Source organism: Ambystoma mexicanum, chromosome 5q, assembly GCF_040938575.1.
Source record: "Ambystoma mexicanum isolate Mex_15411 chromosome 5q, UKY_AmexF1_1, whole genome shotgun sequence".
NCBI classification, from domain to species: Eukaryota; Metazoa; Chordata; class Amphibia; order Caudata; family Ambystomatidae; genus Ambystoma; species Ambystoma mexicanum.
This window is the reverse complement of record NC_090933.1, coordinates 444634989-444657339: the sequence shown is the minus strand read 5'-3', so window position 1 is coordinate 444657339 and position 22351 is coordinate 444634989. Positions and strand designations below refer to the sequence as shown.

Below are 22351 nucleotides of genomic sequence, written 5' to 3'. Positions count from 1 at the left end.
CTGTAGGAGGAATAGTTTGACCCTGTGGAACCGTTGACCATGAAGTTCCCAGGCATTTAATTTATTTTTACCTTAGACTGTGTCTGGACTCTTGAAGCTCCCACTCGCAAAACCCTTAGAAAGGTGTCTTCCCATCTAACAAGGGGAGTGAGGAGTGAAAGGGAGAGAGTTAATCACAAAATCAGCAGGGGAGTCTAAGCGTGCTGGGGTCTCTGACACAAGACAGAGTACATGTGAGTCTATGCTGCAAAAGATTTGCTGGCATGAAGGGCTCCACTTGCCTTTCTGTTTGCCGGTCATCAGATGGTGAATTGAGAGGGAAATGGAATTTGAAAATAATTTGAGAGCCCGAGGAACATGGAGCACAAACAGTGTTCTAGCCCTTTCAAAGTTGAGAAAAGAACTGATTGTTGGTGGCAGGCGGCATATTCCGTGCTTGCGCCTCAGTCTTTTTTTTCTCTTTTATTTTTTATTTTTTTACAGTGCTCTTGGTCTGTCCTTTTCCCAAGTGAATTAAGGGATGGGGTGTAGAAGTGCCTGCGGATAAACCTATCTTTTATCTGCTCAGTAAAACGTATGTTATGATGGGGAATATTAAAGATGAGGATTCTGTGGGAGGGCCTTCAGAAAAACCTTATCTGACAGCCAAAACATGTAGTGTCCACTATGTGTAGGGTCTAATTTGTATGTATAGTTTGCGACCACACACAGTCCATGTTCTGCCCCTTGTTAAATGTCTCCCTTACTAATAAGTTGCACCAGTCTATCCACACACCAAAGCTGTAGCCTAAAACATCTGGACAAAAAATGCCAATCGGGCTACACCAGAGGCAGACATGCACTTACCAAATGATATGATAATTTGATAATATAATGTGTCATTTATAACTGGCTTGTACACAAGTGTTTCTAGTTGCGACAAGGCATGGAGGGGAAACAGAATACAGAAAAAACGATGACGATTGTACAAGGCCTTTTGTCATTCAGATCAGCAAGTGCTTGGAAGAGGGAGGGGAGAAGTGCTAGGTGGGGGCAGGGTATGTGCAGGTAACTCAATAAGTGCTGCCAGAGGGTGGCTAAGTGCAGTGAGGAGGGATTGTAGGGTTGCAGATACAGAACCTTAAGTGCTGTGGCATCCCGAAGGCAGTGCCAGGGCAACTAGACATGCAGGAGCTTGGGCCCGAGTTCAGTTGGTGGTCAGGTGATCAGTGCGTGGAGCAGTCGGGGACGTTGGCAGGGTAGCTTGAGAAGGGGCACGTGAAAAAGGAAGGTCTTGAGTTTCTTCCGGAACCGGAGGTGGGTCTGCTCAAGTTTGATAGAGGCAGGGAGGCTGTTCCAGAGGGATGCCCCAGCTGAGGAAAGAGATCTGCCCCCCACTCTCTGCTTGGAGAAGCGTCTGGCACCCTGAGTTGGAGGTGGACGAGCGGAGAGCTTGAGAAGTAAGATATTTAGGAAGAGAAAGTTGAAGGTAGTGCGGTCCCAGGCCCAAAAAGCCTTGCGGATGATGCAAAGGGTCTTGAACTTGATCCTTGCAGCCCCGCGGAGCCAGTAAAGAGATTTCAGCGCTGTAGAGGTACAATCCCTGGGCTTGAGGCCAAGGACAAAACTTGCAGTCCTGTTCTGGAAGAGTTGTAAGGGTCGGAGAGTAGAGACAGGCATATTTAAAAATTAGCTGTTGCAATGGTCCTGCCTAGAGAGGACCAGGGCTCCAGAGACAGTGAGCTTCTGGCGGGGAAGTGAGAAAAGGCAGAATACCTCTGAGGAGGTTCAGCTGAAAGTACGACTTCTTAGAGATGTCGGAGATGTGAGGAGAGCAGGAGAGAGTGGAGTCAAAGGTGACACCAAGGTTCTTAGCCTCACAGGAAGGAGCAGGAAGAGGGCCCAGAGTGGGCGGCCAGGGAGAGAGAGGGGGAAAGGAGGGCACAGGTGTCCCGATGAGGAGGATCTCAGTCTTACTGGCATTAAGGCAGAGATCATTGGCGGCACACCATTCCTGAATTGCGGCCAGACCGTCTAGTATGAGAGGAGGAACAGAGGTGGGTGAGATTAGCCTGAAGGAGAGTTGGGTGTCATCCGCATAGCACTGAAAGTTAGAGCAGAATGAAGCGCTTCGGTTGGCGAGAAGTGCCAGGTAGTGGTTGAAAAGCCGCAGAGAAAGGTTAGCCCCTGGGGGAACACCACAAGTAGAGAGAGAGAGAGAGATAGAAGAGGGGGAAGACCCCAGTTGGTCCTGCGAGGGTCGGTCAGTGAGCAAGGATGTCAACCAGGCCAGAGCCTGACCAGTGCCGGACCAGGTCAACTAACATGACATGAAGCATCTAGTCATCTGGCCATCTGTGAAGTGTCCCGTCTGTTGAGTATGTTAAAAGAAGCAATATTTAGCAAATGCCTTTATTGCTAATTAGAGTAAATATTCTGTTTTCTGTTTTAGGTCCTATGATGCATCAGCAACCTGCTTCTCAACAATACAGTATGCAGCCGGGTGCAGGCCAGCATTACCAAGGTCAGCAGGCACCAATGGGAATGATGGGCCAAGTTAACCAAGGAAATCATATGATGGGCCAGAGGCAAATCCCTCAATACAGACCACCGCAGCAGGGTATGTTAGTAACCCTGTTTGAGATATACTCCTTGCTTTCATTGCTGTCATTCCAACAGTCAAATGTAATTCCTATCCTAAAAGGTTTCTCTGAGCTGGAAATGGCATGTCATGTGCTTTTGAAGATGCTAACCAATTGTTTGCAAATTGTTTACTGCTCCAAGTGTACTACAAAACCATATTCTTTGGTTGGCAGATTGGGTTACAGACAGTCGAAAATAGACTCTTAAGTCTTCTAAGCACTTCTTTGTTATAGGTATGATCTTTTCCTCTACTAAATTAAAGTATTATGGTCCTTTGCCACATGGCTTGGTTTTAAATTGGAGACCCACTATTTAGGAGTTGTTGTATTGTGTGCTGTGTATTCTGTTCAAGGTAGGTTTGTATCACTTGACCTTATTTGAATTTTTTTAATGCTATTTTCAGATGTCCTGTTTTACATTAGCGACCTGGGGTAACACTGTTGGGCAGACTAAAAAACTGACTAGCTCTTGAAACAACAACAAAGCCTGCTCTCGAACACTCTTGTTATCCTGCTAAAATATCCCACTTACCCCTATGTTCCATCCCTTTTCCTCCATACTTAGGGTTGTATGCCTCAGGAAGGGCAATGGGACTCAGATCTTTGTGGAGCAACAATCCAGATGCATGCTTAACCACACCCCTTATAGGATCTTCCCCCAGGCATGATCTTGACCCCAAGCTCAGGTCCTTTCATCCCAGCAGCCTACATTTTTGTCCCCTTGTTTTTCTTCCTTCCTTATGCCCCAGGATATGGGGTGTAGAAGCTACGCGTCGTGACAGGTTTGCAATCTGTTATTTGCACAACTTGTATCTGTATTTCTTTTACGCAGATCTTTTTTAGCCCAGGATACATGCGTGCAATGTTCACTTTGTATGTGGGCACTTCATTGCAGGCTGTGATTCTGGCAAGAGATTTTCCACTGACCCTTTTTGTACAGAATTCTACTTACATTTTCTCAGACACCCTGGTGTTAGGAAAGATGAATCCATCTCAACACACAGCAAGTAGTCTTATTGCTCGAGTCTTGCTGGCAGTCATCCACTGGCCCTTGGTGGTGTCAGCAACTTGTTTTTGGGATTGATACCATCCACCTTAGCCATTTGCATGGTATCTAGGTGCTCTACAGGATCTTAAAGGGACACTGGTAGGTGGGTTTGCTTAGTGGAGCACAGTGTAAATGAGTTGTGATTCGCTTTTGGTGCATATTGAACCGTGGAAAACTAGTCGCTGCAAGTGTTTTCAAGGTGGGTATTGATTTGCACACCAGAGGTTTTATTGCCAGGCGGAACAACTCAGGTTGATTAGAGGGATTTACAGTTTTGCGGGGTTTAGGCTCAGGGGAGGATTTTCTCTAGACATTTAGGTTGGAGTGGTAAGTGAGGGTGGTTGAGGAGGAGTTTGTTAGTTGATTTCCTAGGGATACCTAAAGCTGAAACACAGAAAAGCACAAAATAGAACAGTGTAATGCCTCCACGTGGAACACAATAAAATACCACATAGAAACAATGCAGTGCGTTTTTTTGGGGTGCTTAGATGTGAACATAAGTATAGAGCAATGTGCTTTCTTAGGGCTAGATGGATGTGAAAGATAATATAGCACAATAGGGAGCAATGCAATGGGCTTTCAAATGAATACCTAGATGTGAGCACTACAGAGCACAATATAGAGCAAAGCCCTTTCATAGGGATACCTAGCTGTGAAGCCTAATAGAGCACAACATGGAATAAGGCTGCATGCTCTCTTAGGGATAACTGAATCTGAACACAATGAAGCCCAATAAAGAAATAATGCATATGTTTTCTTAGCGATCAGAGACCCAATACCGCACACTGTAGATCAATGCACTCTCTAGGGGGTGCCTAGATGTGAGACAGAATATAGAGCTCAATATTGAACAATGCAGTGTGCTTTTCCAGGAAAACCTATACAGGAGAACAATCGACACAGTATAGAGGGGTGCAATGCGCTCTCCCAGTGACACCTATATGTGACACAAAATGGAACACAATATAGAAATATTCAGTGTGCTTCCCCGGGGATACCTACATGGGAGACAAATGTCGAGCACTGGTCATTCTCTGCATACAACCTACCCTCCCCTGAGTTCTGCCTGTAGACAAAGAGGCCTGCGCCTGGAGGCAAAATATACTCACTGTGCGTTAGAGGAATCAGCAGTTGCTGGCCCGACAAAGACTGTCGTACTGCTTGCCTTAACAGGTGGGTTCTGATCCAAGCGTGACACCTTTGATAACCGAGGAAAGACTTTCGACCTCTTGTAGCATTAGTGTTTGACGATAGTGAAGTACCCTATTGTAAAAGCATTAAGCCTGCCTGTGGCTTTTGTTACATAATCCACAGCAAGTTTTGGTTCCGGCAAGGATGCTCCTCGCCCTCTACTTCCACTGGCCTCTCAATCCGCTCCTGTGGATTTTTGGTCTACCTGTGTCTTTTTGGTTTACCTGCAGTCCAGATAACCAGGCAAGGGTGTATTGGTCCAACCCTGCAGCCACTAGCTTTGGATTCCATCTCAACACCCTACTTGTAACTCTGCATACTTCCAAAGCCACCTACCTCCTTTGCTAGGTGTTCCCCAGTCCATATGCCGTCACTACCACAGTAAGTTATGGGGCAAATCCCCAGATGTAACTTCTCCCCTAGGGGGAGCCCCTAACCATGAGGCCTGGGAGGTGAGACCACTACCTGAAAGACCCTCTGGGGGTTGTATGAAGCAGGTGGATCTAATGAGGGAGGGAAGCCCCCTATGGGATTAGTGACGACCTGGGAGAACATGGTATCCCCATATTAAAGTCTCCTCCGAACAGGTGCCGCCTTGCTCCTCTAGGACTATCGAGGGCAATATTGCCTCTCTTGCTCCCTCCTTGGCTGAGTTCTGTAACCATTCCTTTGCCACTGGCTCCTTTCATTCACCCCTCAAGCACTCCTTTGTGCACCCCCTCCTAAAACGCCTGCCTGCGGACCCTTTCTGCCTGGCTAACTACCGCCCTATCTCTACTACCCCTTTCTTGGGCAAACTCTTGGAGAAGCTTGTCATCTCCCAACTAATCCATTACACTGAATCTGTTGGCTGTCTTCACGACCACCACCAGTCTGGCTTCAGAGCAGCCAGAGGCACAGAAACTTCTCTCCTGAACACCCATGATGACGTGCTCTCAAACCTTGATTCCAACTCTCCCTCTGTTCTCATCCTCCTCAATCTATTGTCCGCCTTCGACATGGTCAATCATTCCACCCTCAGAACTCGGCTTTGTGAAACCCTAGGCATCACTGACCGGGCACTGGATTGGTTGACCTCCTTCCTCTCGAAAAGGCCCTCTCGTTAAACAGGGCCGGTTCCTCTCCTCTATCTCACTCTACACCTGTGGCGTCCCTCAGGGTTCGATCCTCTCGCTGTGGCTCTTCAACATTTACCTTGCCCCTCTCGCCCACCTGATCTCCACCTTCTCTCCTCATTTTCAATGCTATGCTGATGGCACTCAACTCTCCTTTAAGCTTCCCTCTGCCTCCTCTCCGTCCCCTCTCGTTTCCGACTGACTGCTATTCAGGCATGGTGTGCTTCTAACGATCTCTGCCTTTAATGCCAGTACAACTGAGATCCTTCTCCTTGGGACTCCTGCCTCCTATCCCCCCTACTCTGACTGCCTTCCTGGGCTAACCCCAACACACCTTTCTACCCTCCCTCCACCAACACTGTCTCCTATTGTTCCTATATGTTTCTATATTGCCACCAATATACGAAGTACTGGGACGAGGAAGAGTGTGACCTCCGCAAGGAGCATATATCCCTCAAGTACGGAGACGAGGGAGAGAACTGTTTTACTGGAAGATCTAAAGATCAGTACTGGGACAAAGAAGCAGTGCGGAAGCATAGAGAACACTCATGAGAACCTGATTGACCAGTCTAGTTGTTCCGAACAGTTAATTGGGCAAGACATTCAAAGCTGTAGCGGGAAACCAGGAAAAAGAGGGGCCCTTCATGGAGGAACGAGTGTGGGAAACGTTTGTCACAGCAAAGGACTCTAGCAGTTGCTTGAGAGCTTTCCGGGCAGGCAGCGACTCTTATCTGGTCTGATGTGGAAGTATCATCCGGCGAAGTAGAGCAGCAGATGTCCTGGCCAGCCAAGCAGAAGGACCGTGCAGTTGCAGGAAGGTGCACCTGCTGAGAATCTGCGAGTGCTGTGGAGACGCTGCAGCATGCCGGACGAGTGGAGTAGCCTGAAGCAGAGGGCGGAGAACCCTGAGACCGACTGGGCCAAGTTAGTAGAGACTTTAAATTAACAAGGGGTACTGGGGTGGTTGGAAGGGGTACCAGAAGGCACTGGCAGACGCTGAAGCTACGATATTGGGGCTTAAGGGAAACTCTTTGGCTACAAGCCAATACCCCTGGTGAAAAGTAACTGCAATACCAAGGTGTGAGAATCCCACAGGTCTGGGACCTGCATCCTGTTATGAAGATCAACCCCAGTCCTCTTTTTTTTATAGTCGCAGTACCTGCAGGATAGTGAACCAGGTCTGCTGCACCCAGTCAGAGAAACACAGGTCTGGGACCTGCATCCATAAGATTGGGAATGAATATGAATTAAGAACCTTTGAAGTGCAAAGCAAGCCAGGGGGAAGGGACGTATTCCTCTCAGAAGATTATGTATGAACTGAATTATGAAAGTCTGATAAGGGCTGGGGGGAAGGGAGTTTATCCGTCCAACCCTTGTGAACTGGAATGCAAGGAGACCTCAGAAGAATGAAAAAATACCCCCTGGTGTCTTCCCTGAATATTGGTTTTGTGAAACCTGTCAAAAGAAGGCCCGCGAAAGAGTCCTTCCCCGGGTTCTGTGAGGACATTGCCTCCCTTCTTCAGGTGTATTTTTAATTCTCCAGGAACGCAATAGTGAAGTACAAAAATGTTCAAGAAGGAATAATGTTCAAGTCAGAACTTTTTTCTTTTGCATATGAAATTACCTCTTAAGACGCTACAAGCTGGAACTTTGTTTCCTCAGAACGGAAATGAGACCTGGAGATGGGAGTCATTCTCACATGTGAAATTCTCCCCTATGATTGGAACTGTGGCTCATTGTCCAGAAGAAGGGAGTCCTTCGTCTAGACCAAGAAGATCCACCATCCTTTTATAATCAGTTATAAGTGTGAGTGAGAGAAGTAGGTATTTTGACAAAACAGTGGACTGTTTATCTACTTGGACTTTCTGAATGACTCCTTAGTTTCTTACTAGAGGCAGGCAAAACCCTCTTAGAGTTAGGGAGAGTTAGGTTTCCTCCTTACTTTTGCCTGAATTAAAAGGTATTTGCCAATTACCATGCCACCATTGTGCCAGACTCTTACTTCTGCACTCTTGCAATTCCTTTGGCTTCATTCAGATCCTCCCATACGGAGTAAACACAGACATCTTCAAAGACATCATTATGGAAGAGCGTGCCCCGAGGTCCACCGTCGCAAGTCCCTTGCCTCCACCACTGGAGGTGCCACTACTTCCATAGGTGCCATCTGCTCTGCTGCCCTCTCAATTTTCTGATCGTGGTTTCTCAACTAAAGGGGTCATGTCCCGCTTGCACTGGATGAAAAACAATTTTAGAATCCAATCCGGTTTAAGGATGCCGCTTCTCTTCAACCTAATGATTTTGATGGCTTTTTTGCCCATCAAACCAGCTCCCAAGAAGGAAGAGAATTCTTAGGATGTGTTCGGTAAGAAAGTAGACCTGTACAGTGTCCTTCACCAGGCACACTCCGATGTTATCCTGGTTGCTTGCAATGCAATTCGAGACTAGTGATTAAGGTGGCAGACTTTAACAATGATCTGAAAAAAAGCTACCAGTTTCATGCACATTTTGGATGCCAAGCAGGAGGCCTGCATCTAGGGGTATGCGCCTTGTCCTGGACCTAAACTGGAAAGTTCAAAGCTAATCGCTGAAGCACAGGACATGATCTTGAGCATGTTACTCGTTTACAGGAATGGAACTAATGAAGCTGAAAAAAGTTTACAGCAAAATCTTTTTAGGCAATCACACTCTGACAACCTATTAAGCATGATTCGTCCACGTGTCCGAAGGGCAAGATTCTGGTGCCACTTTCTGACCACCTACAATCTGGCATCCGGTTCAAACATCCACATCACCAATGTTCCTTCACCTGCTTACTTACCGTGCCTCTACTCTATTCTCATCTTTTCAGACCTGCTGCATTTGACACGATCATCCGTCCCTCCGTCAAATTCGCTCGCTCCTTTTATAAAAGATTTTCATTGACATCAGTGCAACCACTAACTTTTTGCTATTGCTTCATTACTTTTCCGATTTTTGCCAGTAAGTGAAGGCTTTTTACTTTACTTCACTTCCATAGCTCCTCTCTTCTGGCGTCACTTTCAGTCCCTAAAGCTACTAGTCCAGGGGGGATTATCTCTCCTTTTGCTAGATTCCTTGTTGTTTAAAAGCTTTACACATCTATTTATTTTATTTATTGCGCATTTGTATTGCGCCTATACATCAAAAAGTGTTTCCAGGCGCCACAAGACAATGGGGGTTATCAGGGAGAAAACAAGTTTATTGTGACGTCCTCTGGCGCTATGGGTCTGAAGTAGGAGAGAAGGGAGGAAGGTGCGAGAGTGGCTAAGGGAGGCCTGCATTCAGGGGAGAGAGTGAAGGTACAGTGAAGTGGGGCAGGGGTACTTTGTATCGCCTATTCTTTTTTCCTGTTAGTATCATTTCTGTTACTTTCATGATGTGTCCAAGAATGGCTGGTTGCAGCAGATATTTTTCTTTTGTGTTTTTCGTTTTTCCCTCGTGCACTTTAGCATTTCACTGCATAATGCCATTTTGAGTACCAAATAGCCTCACTTGAATCTGGGATAAAAGCAGTCCTGCAATTGTTCTCGAGTTTGTCGTATGGAGCAAAGACCCTTGCGTAGACTTGCAGCCCACTGCAATCCCAAGGCCAACCATTGAAGAAATTCAGAATTGCTTCCTGCTATGTTCCGGTGAAGCCCTGTCTGGATCGATCTCCCGAAGGCCCTTGTTTATCCTTTTGACCCTTGGGCTGGTGAGACCAACCTGTTTTCTTGACCATTGCGTGCAGTTTGTCCTCTGGAGCCTTCCTAAATGTCTTGGGAGCACACTGTCGGCTGACCAGTTCTTTTGACTTGGAACTTTGCAGGTAGCCAGCTGGTGGCATATTGACAGTCCGACTACAGCTGCAGCTCTCCGTCTTGAAGAGGGGCGTTTTTGGAGCAGGTTCTTTGTCTTCACCACATGAGTCGCCCACTGCTACCTGAGCGTGGTTTTCTTTGCTGCTGCCTGCTTCTATCGAGTCCTGTGGGTCTCCAGTGGTCGTGGGACTCGTGGTTGTCCTCTCGTGGTGCCTTGGTTGTTGAGCTTCAAAGCATCGGGAAAAGTTTCACTGGAGTTCGGAACCGCTGCCTAGCCGGACTCCAACACAATGCTGAAATGGACCACTGCACCTGGACCCTCTACAACAGAACCAATGATCAAAGTAAGTGCGCCCCAGCCAATCACCAACAGTGAATGTATGTAGGTTTATATTGTTCATTGGATAGTACTACTTGCCTGCTATTTTCTTTGCTTAGGGTGTTGAGCCTAATAAATCGGTGTATTATTATATTTCCTGTTTAATTGTTTTTATTTGATGCTCGGTGTGTAACATTGTCTATTTCACCACCCCATACCTCCAGAATTCTACACACTATTGCTTTAACACCTTTTGATTTTGGCTCAACCACATTGTCTTTTTTTCCCTGTTGACTAAAATAGGATGGCTTCTCTGAACCCGCCCTTAGGGCTTGTTTTGAAAATCCACCTTCAAACCATGGCTCCAAGGACACTAATAGACAAGGTGTCCCATCTCCCTGACTGCTTTTCTCCGTCCTATGGGACTTCAGCGCCTCCTCCGACACCCCTCCCAGCTGGCCTTTCTTTACCTTCTCTCTACACCTCCTCCCTTGGCAAATTCATTTCTTCCTTTTGATTTAACTCTCACCTCTTTTCTGTCTAAACTCAGATGTTTTTCTGCTTCCCCTCCTTCACCTCTGCAATCTCTGAACGCATAACCAAATGTCTAACCGCCATCCTCCATTGGATGGCTCTACAATGCCTCATGCTCAACTCCTCAGACAGAAATCCTCTGTCTTCCTGCCTCCAACCCCAACCCCACGCTGCCGTCTTCGACACCTGACCTCCTCCACCCCTCAAACATGGCTTGTAATCTTAAGGTTATTTTTGACTGCAAACTTAAACTCATCCATAACTATCTACCCACACTTGACGCACCACACAGCTAAAACCCTTATGCCAGTCCTTGTGCTCAGCAAAGTGGACTACTTTGCAAGTCTACTTCTTGGTCTCTCTACTCCTAAGCTCCCCCCAGCAAGTTCCTGAACCTGCCTTTCCCCCATCCATCGAAGCTATCTCTGATTTGGAACTCTTTAAAACCTTGTCAAGCCCCCTAAACCATCCTATTCATACTAACAGCTCAACCCACCTCCGAAGCCTTCTGCCCTTCTATGAAATTTGCAGATATTTAAATACTGGCATTAGGCTGTCACTCTTCTTCTTTTTTGTTGTTGTTGTATGTTCTTCAGTCCCTGTCCTTCATTGTAGGCTCTGACTCTTACCCCTTCACACCGGGTATTTGTCCGTCAATGAAACGATGCTCGTACCTAAAGGCTCCTTACCCTGAGACTGCTTCCTCTCTGATTGCCTACTTTTTAAAAAAAAGTTTTATTATATTCAACCAACAAAACAATACAGACCAAATATACAGTGCAAGATTCAATAGTACAATTTCACTTTTGTTCATTATACAATTTGATCTCTATTCCCCAAATCCCACCCCCCTTACGAGCCCATTGAAGTCTATTCACACCGCGTGGTGGGGTCTGTTTTCCATTGGAATCCGCCAAATCTGACATCGTTCCAAACAGTTCCGCTATCAGTGATTTCCAAGCCAATAGAGTTCCCACCTCTTCTTCTCCTCCTACATTACTTTACTCCTGCCATACCATGGTCTCTGCCTCCGCCCACCTTTGCAACTCCTTCCACCATATCTCCACCCGTGGTTTGACAAGCCTTCCACCCCATGGCGATCCTCCTCTTGGCCAGCACATATGCTAAGTCCTTCAATTTGTTAACATGCTTTAGTTTCTGCGATCTAGGGAACCCCCCCAGTAGGCAGGCCCAGGCTGACTCTACAACCAAAGTGACTCCTTTATCCACAAGTTTCGCCGCTATCTCGCTCCAGAAGCGCTCAATCACAGGGCAGGACCAAAACATGTGTACCATGTCGGCCTGTTCTTCATCGCATTTGGGACATGCTTGTCTACCTGCATTTTTAAACCTTGATATCTTCAGGGGTGTCATGTACGCCCTGTGCGTAATATATAATTGTATTTATTTCAACCTGGCGTTTCTCAACACCTTCTTATGATACCACAAAGCATGCTCCCACATCCCATCCTCCATCGGGACTCCCACCTCAGTTTCCCAGTCTAATCTTAGTTGTGTTGGTTCTCTACCAACCTTAAGCATCAACATGTCATACAATCTCGAAATTTCGTGCCCTCCCTTTGTTATATCATATATCATGTCCACAGTACCATCTGGTTCTTCTTCAAGAACCGTTTCAGGCCAAGTTTTCTTAATTTCTCGTACTAGTCTGATACGTAATAGATTGACCCACGTGTAGACCTGTTTCCTCACCCAGCTCTTCAAAATTTATGACTCCCCCCTCCCGCCAGACATCTCCCACTGTTGCCAACCCCACCGATTCCCAGTGGTTTCTAATCAGCATCCATAGCTGCACATCACCTCTGGCCAGTGCAACCAGCGGCATCTGCGGGGAGCACGGAGCTGGGATTTCCATCATCCGGCACGCTCGACGCCAAATCCTCCACCCAAGCGTCAACATCCTAGGGCGCACCTGCAGTTCCATTTCGGACAACCAGGTCACTTCTTTTAAATTAAACGGGGCACAGTCCGCACTGAACAATCTGGATTCGGGAGTTCTCTCATCCGAGAGCCATTTAGCAACGTACTGCAATTGGCTCGCTACATAGTAGGCCTCCTAGTTGGGGAGCCGTATCCCCCCTTTTTCGTAAAATTTCTGCAACTTCCACAGTGCCACCCTGCACCTAGTGCCCTGCCACAAAAAGTCCCTGCCTATACTGTTGAGCCTGGTACAAAACTTCCCAGGTATGAGGTGTGGAATGTTTCCAAAATAATGCAGAAGTCTGGGCAGGACTACCATCTTAAGCATTGCACTACGCCCCATCATCGCTAGCGGCAGCTTCCCCCAAAATTGCATACTTTTCTCCATTTTTGCTTCTGCTACCTCTGTGTTATGTTTATGTTCTTGTTCAACCGTATGATACACATCTATCCCAAGGTACCGAAAGCTATTAGCGGCCCAAGGGGCTTGCAGCACCGGCAGCTGCTTTACAGGGAGTCCCTTATAGCTACCTAACGGGAAAATTACAGACTTCTGAGGATTCACTGCTATTCCAGACATCCCCGCATACTGATCCATAACCTCTAAGATGTACTGGAGATTCTCCTCCGGGTGCCTCAAATACAATAGCAGATCTGCATACAAGGAGATCAAGTGTCGCTCCCCCCCCCCCCACACCTCCATGCCTATAGTGTCATACTGTCGTCTGAGATATATGGCCAAAGGCTCCAAAGCCAATATGTATAACATATTGGACCATGGGCATCCTTGTCTAGTACCTCTGCTTAGCCGCCACCTCTCTGAAATAACAGCTCCTGTCTTAACTCTGGCCAACCGCTCACTGTATAACATCTTTGCCCATCTTATGTATCCGGGCCCCATCCCATATTCCGCCAGAGCCGCCAGTAGCCATGGCCACTTGACAGTCAAAAGCCTTTACCACGTCCAAGGACACTACCACCATGTCACCCTCGTTCTCACCCGCCCATTCGATGACTCGGTGGAGTCGCCTGTGATTATGAGTTATGTTCCTATTTGGAACATAACCCGTCTGATCTGGGTGTATGAGTTTGTTTATGACTCTTCGCAGTCTGCTTGCCAAGACAGCTGTTAGTATCTTGCTGTCTTGGTTCAGCATTGATAGTGGTCTGTAGGAGCCACAACTGTGTCCAGGCTTATTGGGTTTCGGAAGCGGAATTATAACTGCTTCCCTGAGCGACTCTGGCAGCTGTCCCGTCTCAAACGCCTCATTTAGCATATTCAGCATCAGGGGGAGCACTTCTGTCATGTATGCTTTATAAAACTCACTTGGAAGCCCATCCGCCCCTGGGGTCTTACTAGTAGGCAATTGTCTCACCACCGCTTCTAGCTCCTCCAAAGTGATTGGTGCATCTAACTCTTCCCTCTCTTCAGCACTTATCTTGGGCAGCCCTATATCTTCGAGTGTTTCTTTTATCTTCTCTGGACTATCCTCCACCACGTCCCCATACAGCTCCTTGTAGTAGGTAGCAAGCTCCTGATTAACTCCCTCCTGGGTGTCAGCTACACTGCCATCATCTCTTGTTATTGTCCTAATGGTGGGTCTGGGGATTTCGCTCTTATATAACCACGCCAGAAGCCTTCCCGTTTTATCTCCACCTGCATGCTGTCTCTCTATGTATTACCTATAATTTACTTTACACAACCTATCCCAGTGTTCTCCACACGTCTGTTGCAATTGAAGTATCAGCTCTGTAATCATTCCAGTATCCCCAAACTCCCTTTGCGCTTGTTCCAACTCCCTCTCGGCTGCATGTAAGTCAGTCAGGATTCCTCCTTGCAGACTTTTAGACTTTGCTATGGCTACGCCTCGCAACACCACTTTAAAGGCTTCCCATAATGTGCTCGCCGACTCTACACTACCCGTATTCACCTCAAAGTAATTTATGATCTCCTCCCTTATGTCTTCCTTAAACACAGGATCTTTAAGCGCTTCCTCACGGAGCCGCCATGTTGGGATCCTTGCCCTTGGAGGGCGGTATTGCCAGCCGACAACCAAGGGCGAGTGGTCTGACAGGACTCTCGCTTTATATTCCGCCCACACCATTTCCATCATTATGCCTGACGTGGCAAAGACATAGTCCAGTCTAGCAGACAGCTGTTGCGGGGCAGAATAGTGAGAGTACTGTTTTTCTTGGGGGGTGCTTCACTCTCCATACATCTGCCAGGCCAAAGTCATCTAGCAGTGTTTGTAGCACACGTGCCGCCGGGGCAGGTTTATCCAACTTTTGATCTGATCTGTCCACCCTTGGGTCTAGTACACAGTTAAAATCACCACCCCAGATTACCGCACTTCCCATGCACATGCCGAGGTTAGCACTCAGGGTTCTGAAATATGTCACTGTATTCTGATTGGGTGCGTATGTGTTGACTATACTTATCTCTCTGTTCTCTACCAATCCCCTGAGTATGACCATTCTCCCATCTGCTTCAGCAGTTTCCTGTAACGCATGAAAGGGGACATGCGGTGCCACCCAGATTAGGACCCCTCTAGCATAGGCCGAGTATGTTGAGCCCACTACCACTCCTTTCCATTTCCTCATAATCGTATTCAGTCTCTCGTCAAATGAGTCTCTTGTAGCAGCGCAATGTCTATCTTTTGTCTCCGCAGGTAGAGCATAACCTTTTTTCTTTTTAAATAACTGTTTAGACCCCTGACATTCCACGTAATTATCTTAAGGTCCCCCATGGCTTGTTATGGCTCCTGCCCCGACTCCATCCGTGCAATCCACTTCTCGTTTCTGTTCCCATCTATATAGGCTCGTACCCCAGTTCAAACTTCCCCTAACTACACACACCTCAAATGCCCCTCCCTCCCCCCTTCCAACACCCGTCTCTTCCCAAACACACCCAACTCCCCGCATCTCCCGCCTCCCACCCTTCCTCCCAGCCTTCCTCCCAGCCCCAACAACCCCCTCCCCAACTGTTGCCCAGCTCCATCCCTGGATCTCAGGCGCCCCCGCAACTAGCTCTTTCTGCCTCTCGCCTGTACTCGATGCTCCGCAGGGTAAGGCCGCCCTAATGGCTAGCCTGCTACTGCTATTACGGGGGGGGGGGGTAGGGTGCTTGCGTCCTGCCGCTCCTATTCACTATAAACTCAACACACTATACTGTACAATTGGCGCATGTATGCACATTACTATATTCAAGTCCTTAAGTTCGCCAAGGTCTCTGGTATCTGATCTAGATGTCAACCGTACCCAGCAGTACCTCACAACCATAACCATCACCCTCATTTCTATTGGAGTACCCCCTGTGCAGCACATCACCCTACATGCAATGTCTCTGCTACTTATTGTATTACTCTCGAGTTTGCTCCTCCTCTTGTTCCGGACAACCCTGAAGGTCTAGCCATGTCGTTGCTTCTTCAGGGGTGTGGAAAAAAAACATCTTGCCCTTATGAAGCACTTTCTATTTCGCGGGATACAGCAGCATATATTTAATTCCCGTCGCGCGTTGCCTCCTTTTGATCGCCACATAGCTGTACCGCTGCCTTTGGACCAACATTGTATAATCTGGATATGCCGTGACGGTGCACGAAGCCCTTTCAATGGTCCCTCCTTTGCGAAAGTGTTCCAAAATCTTCTTGCGGTCCTTATAGTTCAATATTTTCGCAATTATTGCCCGGGCAGGGGATCCCCCTGCTTTGGCTTCCTCATGAGGGCCCTATGCGCACGCTCCACTGCAAATCCTTGAACGTTTTTCAGCCCCTATTTCTTTTAAGAGTAGATTTTCGATGTAATCTGTGGGGTCTTGGCCTTCCTCCCCCTCCGGTAGGCCGAACACGCGAATGTTGTTCCTCCTTGCTCTCCCTTCTGCCTCCTCCACACGATCTTCCAGTTTAGCGACCTGCTGTTTCAGTATGTGAACCTCCTTTGCGTTGTCGGCGCCGGTGTCTGTTAGTCTTCACTGCACTTTCCAGGCTGCTCGTTCTCTCCGACAATTTCCTTACATCTTGTTGTAGCAACGCGACGTCAATGCCTACTGCCTCTATCTCGGCCTCCAGCGCAGTGCGTAGGTCCGCCATCGCTGCCCCCCATGAGTCTCTCAGCTCCTGATAGCTGCTAGAATCTGATGGTTCTCCATGGCTACAGTGCCCTCTGCTGTTGCTAGCACTCCTTTAGGCGCAGTGGTCGCTGGGGACAACTGTGCCCTAGCGAAAGTGCCCATGGTAGGTTGTCTATTTTTGTTCTTGCCCACGGCCCTCCGCACGGACATCCTGCAGGTTTAGTGGTCTTTCCAGGTTATTCGGTCTCCGCTATATCAATCTCGTTGCACTGCTGTGATACGACCTCAGAGCGCTACCACATGTCTGGGTTGATTGTCCATAGAAGCACTGCGTGAGATTATGCTCACTGGGTTCATGCACAAACGGACTATGTCCCGGCACGTTATAGTTTATGATGCTGCGTACTAGGGCGCACTATTTCTTCCTCATCCAGCCCCCAGGGTTCTTTGTGGCTTCGCGCTCACTATGCCCAGCCGCTTCTGGTCTCCGCAGTTTCCAACTTTCGCCGTGGCCTCACAGCTTATGTCGGTCAGTGCTGGTCCTCACCCTGTGGCTCACACAGTCGTGTGCCAGTATTCAGCTTTGTACGTGCCTCCAGGTCTCAATGCTGCATCTTCGTTCATTTTAATAAAAGCACGGTCGTCATTGCCTGTACCAGCACAGCAGCTTCAACTTACACTCCAGAGGTTAACTCCTTCCCCCAGACTCCACTGCCAGTCCGGTGCACTATAGATGCCGCTGCCTCCCACACCTGGGGCCTTATTAAAAGTTCAGGCGCGCGGCGCCCACCATTTCCCAACAGAGGCCTTGCACAGCCCCTGCAGCCGATCTCCGCTGCACTTGGGGGCCCTGCACACGCTTCGGTGCATGCAATTCTTTACAGCCCGGCTTGCCTCGACACGGCCAAGCGTTATTGCGGTCGGCTTTCTCCGATCAATATATCCCAGCACTCGAGGCAGATGGCCTCCCACAGTCAGGGTATACAATGTGACACACTCCGAATATTTTGCTGTTATTTCAATGCTTCGCCGGGTACCTCAGCCAACATAAGCTTCAGCGGCCGCTCGCAACAATGTGTCTCGGGCTCCTCCTCGCCCGGGCTTGTCTCACAGCGCAGCACGTCTCCTGAAGCTGTCCCCACAGGCCAAACGTGCGCCATCAGCCACCATAAGAAGCGAGCCCCTCAGTCACAGTGAACAGCTGGACTCAGCCGTTTCGGCAGTCGGGTATTTTCCAAACCCGACGCCTTTGTTCGCCGCCATTTTGCAGGACTTCGTGTTCCACCATGCGACCCCTGCAATGTTCATATTTCGGTCATCGTTGCTCCACGCGAATAGTCCTTTGCCACGATGGTAGAAGGTTACTTCCGACGCATTTGCTCGTATTTTCGGCAGTTTTCAGGCCATATGTGCGTTACTATTAGGATCAATGCCGGATTAATAGGAGCAGCCGCATTGGAGCACGTCCTACTCCATGGCTGGCTGGCCACGCCCCCCCTCTGATTGCCTACTTAGTGCCTACAAACTTTCTGTTTGCAATGACACCCAGTTCTTCAATAAATATAACACAAAAAATTCAATACAATGTGCACAGACCCCTCTTAGTGCATGAAACACTTGAAACTATAGCTCCAGCAGGTATACATGAAGACAGCCTTCCTGTCCAGTAAGGTAAATGAGCTGCAAGCATCATGTTTTGAAAGCGCCCTTTTGTTTTTTCACAAAGATGTGATGATGGTATGCCTTTCATACACAAACGTATTGCAAAGTCATATCAGAATTTCGTTTAAAATAAGAAATCAACAATCGGGCCTTCTTTACAATCCCAAAAGCGTCGCCGCATCTCAATGACAGCCGTAATCAAGTTAGCCCTGTAAGAAGAGGTAGGACTTCAGGAAATCATCAATGACCGATTTGTTCCTCATGGAAGCTCCTCCACTGGAACTACTGCTTTCGCTTTCTACTTGGTGCTCTGTATCCTACAGAGCTGTTTTATAAGAATACCACCTACCCCAAAGGGCTTACATTCCCCCTTAGTGAAATCAAAGGCAGCTTTTCTGTCCTTTCAGATGCATATACCCTAAGAAGACATCTGGCAGGTGGCAACCATCTCCGCTGCAAGCTTTTTACATATACTACTCTCTGCACTTAAGTTCTGGCGAAGATGCGCAGTTTGGATAGTCTGTACTGCGCAACATTTAAGGTTCATTGTTGTCGAAATGTTCTTTCAGAAGAGTTAAGTCCCTTCCAGAATTAGTGGTCTCTGGCAATCTCCCAAATGCATGCATCGAAGGTGACCAGGCGTAGGTGTAAGAGCTAGTGAATAGTGTATTCCTAATATAGAGTGCTCATTTCATCCATATGTCCAACCTACCAGCCTCTGTAAAAGGGTTTGTACTAATAGCACTGCTAAAGGGATTGGCAGTTGTTTGTGGGATCATGTATAAGGGAGGTTCCCGTTTGTGTGGTTGTGTATGCACACCAGCACCATTGTTTTTATCATCTAGAATGGTGCTGTGCATCGTTCTTTAGTCTATTCCAGGGGTCGACATTCCACAAGAATGGATGAACGTGGACTATGGAGAGCTGGAGTACTTACGGTGGGTAACTTGTTCTTGAAGCACAAGATCACCTCAGTTTCCTAACTCTGCCAACTGAAATTAATCTAGAATACTAGTCTTGTCTGCGAGTGTGCCCCTTTTTTATTTTAGCAATTCAACGGATCTCCTTTTTAACAGCCACTTTTATTCACGTTGCATTTTCTTTCTGCACCTTAGCTAATTCGATTCCTTTACAATTTCAGTTGACACTGCACGAGCTATGGCAGGTAATTCCCATGAATCTATCTTCAGTATATGTTTTATTTTTCTACCCCTTCAACAAATTCAGGTGCATTTCAAAGCGGTCCAGGTAACTTATTTGTGTCACGTGCTGGAGCTCCTAGACTCCTCTAAGCATTGGACTGGCCCGAGGTTCTATTTGAATGTAAAGATATTAACTCGGCAATATGGCTGTGCCAGTGTTAGTTTCTGGGTCTGTGACCGTTCTTTGCACTCAGTACCTATTCATGATTCATTTTGACAGTGGGACCCAGGTATAGATTGCTTGACCCCAATTCCCGTAACACGCACTGCCTCCAACCAGTTTCCATGTTACGATAAACATTGAGAGAGGATTTAACTCTTGGGCAGCTTAGCGGTGCCATCTTTTTGTGGCCATAAAGATTTAGTTAAGTAGTTCCAACTAATCTGCTCTTTGAAAGTTTGAGTCAATGAAAAAAAACGAAACCGAAGCAAATGGAAGTAACGACTGAGTAACAGAAAACATTTTAACGGACTGCCCAGAACTATCGAGCAGCTTACCTCCTGCTGGTGGATGAAACTGGATGCATGGTTGTCTTCCAACTATTTTCCTTAACCAATATTGGATCAAAGTAACACTAATCTGACTTTGTTGCCATCATTTGATTAAGAAGCATTTGGAACGCACCACTACGTTTTTTTAAAATTATGTTTCATTGTTTGAATAATAAATGTGTTGGTGTCTACCCTTTGATTTTCAAACAGTCTTCTAATGTTGAAACTCCTCTTCCTCCACTTAAGTTTCTGCAGTGGTGCTGCAGATACTTGCATCTGCAAATGCCCCCTCGCTGAAAAATAGTTCCTAGTAGACCACTAAGGCAAACCTTTAAGTGGGTGTGCAAACCTCTTGCTGCTCTACCTCCTCTAAAGACTAGGACTTTAACTGAATGTTCTTAAATTAAGCTTTGAAAACCTTCATGCATTTTTTTGTTCAAGCTGGTCCTTCTTGGAAATATGTTAATTTGGAGCCTTTGTCTCGTGCACGCTATGAACTTAATTGTCGCTAATTGTTTATTGCAAAAACACAACCACAGTCCGAGTGACAAGACGGTTTGCTAGCGGAGGAAGCTGAAGTTCTCTAGACAAAAATGCTTCATAAAACCAGGAATGCTTTCAGATCAGATTGTGGGGGACTACATTTATGAAGGGACTCTGTTCTAGACCTTGTTGGCATAGCTGGAGAAATGATACCACGTCTGATATATATTTTAGGCCGGGTACTTGAAACGTCTAACAGGCTAAAGGCAAGGGTCTTCTGGGAGTGTATATATTATTTTGCCTCCATTGTGCAGGTACTGTTCCTTTCACATATTTGCAGGCATTGTAGTGGATTTTGAAGTTCGTTCCGTCCTTAAAGGTGGCAAGAACTTAGCTCCTCAAGCAGGGAGCCCAACGGTGCTCCTTCCTAGTAGTCGTCCGCTCCAGCTAGTCTTATAAACAGGTGATTAATTGATACTCTTTTACATCTGCATAACCTTTACAAGCACTGCATTTGGACCAAGCTTACAACAGTCTTTTTGCAAAGAAAATAAACCCAATTGTATTTCTTAAATGGCCTTTGCTGAGCTTAACTTTATAAACGTAGACAAACTACAATACATGCACGAGGGCTCTCGCACGTGTGGATTTGGACACATCCCATCATAGTTTGCTTTCTTTCCCCAGTTTTCATCCTCTGCTTGCTGGACTTGGACTTCTTTTTCAGATCTACGCATAACTCTTTTGATGCACTTTTTTTGTGGTTGGGAGCAAAACCATTCCTAACCTTTTTCTTTTATAATTAAGTTGGGTCTTAAAACGTGTTCTTTCCTCAATCCCGCCTCACACCTTCACCAGTCCTCAGTGCCTTGATTCAGAACACCATTAGCTCCATTGAGTGTTATCCGACACGTTAGAAGTAGGTCCGTTTGAACAACCTAGTTTTGAACTATGCTTCTTCTGTATAAAAGCTCCAGAGAAATACTGCAGGTTGGTTGAAAGGATGACCTCTTCAGGAATACAGGTTATAAAATATACCTTGCAAGGGCATTTTGGGTTTACAACCCGAGTTGCCTAGACTCATTGGTTTTTTGGGCCAACACTGCTGTTCGCTCCACCACCATGGTTAACACTGGATTCTTCTTAAAGGTCTAACAAAGGTAAAACCTGAAGGGAGCTATTCCCAGAGTTTCGTCAGAGGATGCCTCATGGACCTAAAATAGGTACAGAGTCCAAGTCTCCATAACATGATTGGGACACACGAGACATGCTTGGACAAGGTGTTTCAAACTTCCAGCATGGTGATGAATGGCAACTGTCTTTACACGAGCCAATGAATGAGCAATGTCACGAAATGACGACTGCTCTGCCACAGTATAGGGATGTGTAGTAAATTATACTCGTACTCGGCCCACACTACTAATAAAGCAGCAATAATGGCAATCGTAAAGATGAAATCGGCACAGCATAACAGATAACCCTCCTTTACGTCTTAAGGTAGCATGGCCCGAGGGCGCACCCTATGCTATTCAGGAGGACTGTCCCATCAAAGTTCTATATAAATAAGAAACTTTAAACAAAAAACACTGATTAAAAACACTAACACATCGCTGTAAGGCAACACACAGAAAATGCAGACTTTGGAATTAAAAGAGCAATCTGGGTTTGAAGCCTGGGGTGCACAGGCAATATTTTCTGCATCAATGTCAATCACTGAAGATGTCTTTAAAAAGGTAGAGTGTGGGGGTCTTACTAGTCACTACAAGTCATTGAGTCAGAGAACCACTTCCGACATTATTCAGTTATGCTCTTCTGGATCCAAGACCATTGAGGCAAGTTTCTAGGTGCTTTTTTTTTAA

The 22351-nt window shown here is 46.9% G+C and overlaps 1 protein-coding gene across 2 annotated transcripts in view; it reads left to right on the top strand.

The window, feature by feature from the left end:
* The window catches only part of SS18 (SS18 subunit of BAF chromatin remodeling complex), an 844462-nt gene that overhangs the window by 355016 nt on the left and 467095 nt on the right, over nucleotides 1-22351 (top strand). For both annotated transcript variants that reach the window (XM_069620936.1, XM_069620935.1), the window contains exon 6: nucleotides 2432-2599. In XM_069620936.1, coding sequence (XP_069477037.1) covers nucleotides 2432-2599 — 168 coding nt within the window. The remainder of the gene's footprint in view (nucleotides 1-2431; nucleotides 2600-22351) is intronic.